The 4,997-nt window shown below is 42.9% G+C and overlaps 1 protein-coding gene across 1 annotated transcript; it reads right to left on the bottom strand.

Moving 5' to 3' along the window:
- Window positions 1-217: 217 nt before the first annotated feature.
- On the bottom strand, window positions 218-4,414 carry LOC133350794 (chymotrypsinogen B-like). The gene is made up of 7 exons (XM_061565528.1): window positions 4,294-4,414; window positions 2,128-2,231; window positions 1,876-1,955; window positions 1,675-1,756; window positions 1,327-1,507; window positions 999-1,138; window positions 218-513 (listed from the first exon to the last, which is right to left on the bottom strand). Exons 1-7 carry the CDS (start codon window positions 4,343-4,345, stop codon window positions 352-354), a joined length of 801 nt encoding a protein of 266 aa, XP_061421512.1. The 5' UTR covers window positions 4,346-4,414; the 3' UTR covers window positions 218-351.
- Between the last annotated feature and the right edge of the window lie 583 nt (window positions 4,415-4,997).

Here is a 4,997-nt window from a genome sequence, read left to right as displayed (position 1 = left end):
TATGTTACTGTTGTAAAAAAATATGTGGTTTATATTGTATGATATGTTTAGATTACATTTCCTAATTTTTTAAACTCGTATTCCTTAAACTGCCTACAAATGGAATACGCGATCTCACCCAAAAAAACCTGTATTATGGATGATATTGGTCGCGAAAGCCTACGTGTTAAACCAAAACAAGTCAAGGATGAAATAAATCAAACTTTTTGGAAAAACATTTTGGTCAACAACTTTATTAATGATAAAACATGTCATCAACAAATTGATTCGTACAATATCCAAGGTCTTCACAATCACGAATCCAATGCGACCAATTGAAAGCAATTACTGAATCGTTGCCCATCGGTGTGTCTAGTTGGCAGCCATGGTCTGGTCTATCCAGCTTCGCAGGGCGGTGACGCGCGCGTACACGGCCGGCATGCTGGTGGAGCACGAGCTGCTGCCCCACGACACGATCCCCACGAGGTTCCACACGCCGTTCTTCTCGCACACCAGGGGGCCGCCAGAGTCGCCCTGGAGAGAAGATACGCAAGGTGCATAACCACAAGCATATCGGAATGAGCCTCGATATCGAGACAGAATAAAGTAAAATAAAACCATCCAACCCATATTTGATGACAATTGAGTTGTGTTGAGATACACTTCACTTATATGGTGGTGCAGGTCTGCAATCATTACACATTTTTTTTTAAATAATGTATGTGCATTGTGCATGGTAATAATGAGCTGTCACCAATTTACATTAGATGATGAAATACTAAATATATTGCTGCTTAAAATTAAGTATTGCGGTATATATCAAAGTTCAATCCTATTAAATTGTCAACTACTTTCATCAATGGTTTACTTTCAAACATGTTACATTTTTACAAGACAGTCCCATAAACCACACCATCCCTCATACCTCCAATGATGATCGCCTACCTTCTGGTGTAGGCATTAAAACGCTTACTTCAAATACCACTTTAGCTACGTAATGGAAGGCCGTTAACGTTTACCATGCAGGAGCTGGCTCCAGCACCACCAGCGCAGATCATGACACTGGTGATGACGTTCACGGTGCCCCACTTCTGCTGGCAGATGGGGGTAGGCACAATGGGCAGAGCGGTCTGCTGCAGGATGGGAGGCGTGTTGAAGGCTGTGAACACACACATAGAAGAATGCCAAATAGCATAATAATGGTTAGATCATCTCTTTAATAATATTTCTTAGTAACTATTTGGCACGAATTACTGTCAAAGTTGTATAGGCCTACTCGCTGTAGGACGTCTGAATGAATACCCTGCGCAAAGTAAATTTTGTTAATTATTGGTCTTTGATGCTCACCGGAAGAGCGGACCTTGCCCCAGCCAGAGGTGACACACATCATGTTATCTTCGAAGACATCCGAGGCGGCGGGCAGGCAGACGGGAGAGACACGGTCCACGATCTGAGCGGGCTGAGCCAGCTTCAGCAACATGATGTCGTTGTTGATGTTGTAGGAGTCCCACTGCTGGTGAGTGATGGCCTGTGTGTGCAAACAGAACGAGATGTTATAATACCTTAAACTCACTACATTTGTTAAATTCAGGGTACTTGATCAACACAATTGGTCTCAGTTGAACTTCATCCATTGCAATGTCTAGGAAGTTGCAGGGAATGTTCATGAGGTCAATTCATGGCTCGCAAGTTTACCTTAGAGACGACAAGAGACTGGATGTTCTCGGCGTTGGAGTTCCTGTCGTGCTCGCCCAGGACAACGCGGTCACGGGACGGGCTGCGGACGCATTTAAGAAAAACGAACATTTATTGATTGATAAAGATATTCTTCCTCGTTTTAAAGTTGTTAACAATGAGCGGTGCTATGCTGGTGCAGTGACTCCTGCATGCGCTTACTTGAACTCGCAGTGGGCAGCGGTCACCACCCACGAGGGGTCGATGAGGGAGCCACCGCAATAGTGCCATGTGGTGGAATCCTGTAGTGGCAAGACGCGACAGAATTGGTGTCTTGTCGCACTCTGGGACACGCGTAGCACACCTCACATACCAAACAGCAGTTCGTACAGGCCGACTTTCGCTTGTGTCGTGGACACCGCGATACGGTTCATGTCAATGTGGACTCATGATATACTAACATTGAGCACTCACCTGCAGGGACACCTGCCAGGGCCAGGAGCCCGACACCGCATTCTCGCCGTTGACGATGCGGGAGTAGCCTGTGATGACCGGCTTGATGGACGGGACACCGCACCCTGTGATGTGTAAAGATAACGGTCATTTATCGTGAACATTACAGATGCTCAATTCTCGATTTGAAGCTTTCGTGACTGCAAGGATTCATACTCTTTGTTTTTTCGGTAAAGTCACGTCGGTAAAAAATAAAATAAATGAAACAACTAAATTAAATCACGACGTTTCGTGCGCAACACAAGCGTCCGTCATCAGGTGGGAAGCATTGCCTACTGCTGATGCAGTCTGCAGAGGCTCCTTGAATGATTTACCTACAAAGCTAGTGGAGGAGCTATGTAAATATTGTTGCATCATTAGACCATGAGAGAAGTCGACGGCTTGGTGGGGCATTCATCCACCAGCGGATAGATCATTGCCCATGATTACATACATACAATATGAAAGAATTATAGTTAGACAGCATTTTTGCGCTATGTGTATAAAAAACTATAGTGTGTGGAAGATCCGACTTATGGAAATCCGACTTTACGGAAATTAATCTTAATTTTGGAGCTTTCGTGACTGCAGGAATTATTATCCTATAAATCACGTAACAAAAATTGCAATACTGTATGCATAAATGTTTGCATTAGTTATGTAAGCGCAAATGGTGCAGCGTGGTGAGGTTGCGGATGAATACAGAGGGTGAGGGGTAAAGCTTTGAGTTACGCTGTTACATTGGTACCCTGAGTCGACTACCCGTCACATAGTCTCTTTTCCTTTGTAGCATTACGTAATTGTTTGTTTTCTATGCTTCGTGGTATTCATAAATAATTATACACAGTCCAGTGTATGTTCCATTCGTTGAATTATGGGCAGTGTTAGGGTAGATATTTGATCAAATGAAAACATCATAGGAAGTGTAGAGCGTATGTACAGCGATACGATACAGGTTGCGAAAGAAAGCGGATGGCAGCGTTATACCGTACAATACTCAGAGAAAACGGTAGGGGAGGCACAACTATTCCAGATATGGGATTTTATCGTTGATTTGAGGGGGAAATTGTTTAGTTTCCGACGTAAAATTTTCGGGTTACGGATGTTTCTCAGGAACCTAACCCTTCTGTAACCCTGGTACTGCTTGTCTACACAATCTTGATAGTTTAAAACACATATCTTTTGAATTTCATCCCAAGGCAAAATGTATGTACATCTTCCCCAGCTCTCATATCAATTGGGGGATTTATTAATGTATTTCGTTAAAGTATTCTGGCAAATTGTGTGTACACCATGTCTTGGTTTATCGACAAAAAATTACCCAGGGTTCAGTGAATCCCTCACTATGGCGTACATGTTCAAATGGTTCTCTCGCATGATGATTGATGAATAAAAAAATTAGCTGGCGTATCTTTAAGAGCCTCTATAACAGTGGCGGCTCCTGCAAAATCTCTCAGGGGGGGCAAATGTCTGGATGATTGATAAGGATAAGGTCCACCCATGCAATGAATAAATTAACAGCTTACGCATGTAAAGGCAACTTCACTTCTTTAATATTAATGAAAAATAAAGTGACTCTTACAATACATCTTGTTTGTTTATATACTCACTATTAAAACAAACCACTCAAGTTTATTTTATTAAAGATTCCACTCGGTAGCGATAAATTATATTGTTGGATGAAACGTGCTTACGTATGATGACGTAAGCACGTATGATGACGTAAGCACGTTGGGGCTTGCCCTCCCGGAGCCATAGAGAATGCATTGGAGCGCCCCCGTTCGAAAAAAAACATCTTTCAATGTAAGTCTATGGGGCCACTCGGGGCGATTCTCAGCCGGAGTGAAATCGCCCCAAAAGAGGCGGTACTCCACAGAACGTGACATGACGCTGATTGGACTATATCCAGAGGCTGACAGTGACGGCTAGCGTGACTGTGGTTGAATGACATTGGTGGTGCGTCGCCCAATCGCCCTAATGAAGAAACCGCCCCTGCTCTATAATTAGTATTCTTATGAAGGCCTTATAAAGGAATTCAATTTAAGCCTTAAAGCGTAGATTTCCTATCCTACCACGCTGCGTGCGACTCCCATTTTACGTTGTGAGTGTTTGAGTTCAACAGGTGTGCAATGGCAGTACAGTCCTTACCGAAGGCGGCGCCGATGAAGGCGAAGCAGGAGACGAGCCAGAAGAGAGACATTGCTACTGTGGTAGACGGTGCTGGCCTCCTGCTGTTGGGCAGCCCCTTTTATACAGAAAATCTGTCGCGTGGCAGCGAGTTTAAATCTTTATTTAGAATTCTAGCGGTTGGCCTTGCCCTTGGATAAGCATTGGAGTACTGATGCCACATGCCACTAATCTATATCTTCCCATGAACAACCAATATTGCGAAGGTCGGCTGAAAAACACACATAGTGATATGGAGCAACACATTTATTTCACACACTTTGGTCTAAACATGCCATTTTGTAAATGGGTGTTCAACCAATATTAAATTGTGTTGAAGTTAAAGACAGTTGTTTTGTAAAGACCAGCGTTTGAATGAATAAGAACAGGTAAAAAGGGATTTTCCAAACTTCATTACATATTTTATTAGAGTGAGGGTTAACCTTAACCAAATTTTGAGGATTATCAGAGTTAAAACTTGGTCAGCATTAATTCAACTGAATTGTACAATTTAAATTACATATGTGAAATATAGATAATTTAGGTGAGTAATGCGAAGTGCATGATGCACGGGAGATGTGGCCTTATGCCACGTGTGGAAGCCCGACCTCGCCTGAAAAAATTAACCCGTAAAAACAAAGTTTTTCACTATAAATCCTTTATATGCGTGTTCAATGGGCCACAAC

Source organism: Lethenteron reissneri, chromosome 35 (assembly GCF_015708825.2).
Source record: "Lethenteron reissneri isolate LAM-NWPU_2019-01 chromosome 35, ASM1570882v1, whole genome shotgun sequence".
Lineage (NCBI taxonomy): Eukaryota > Metazoa > Chordata > Hyperoartia > Petromyzontiformes > Petromyzontidae > Lethenteron > Lethenteron reissneri.
Note: the sequence above shows the minus strand (reverse complement) of the source record. Positions and strands in the feature narration are given on the sequence as shown.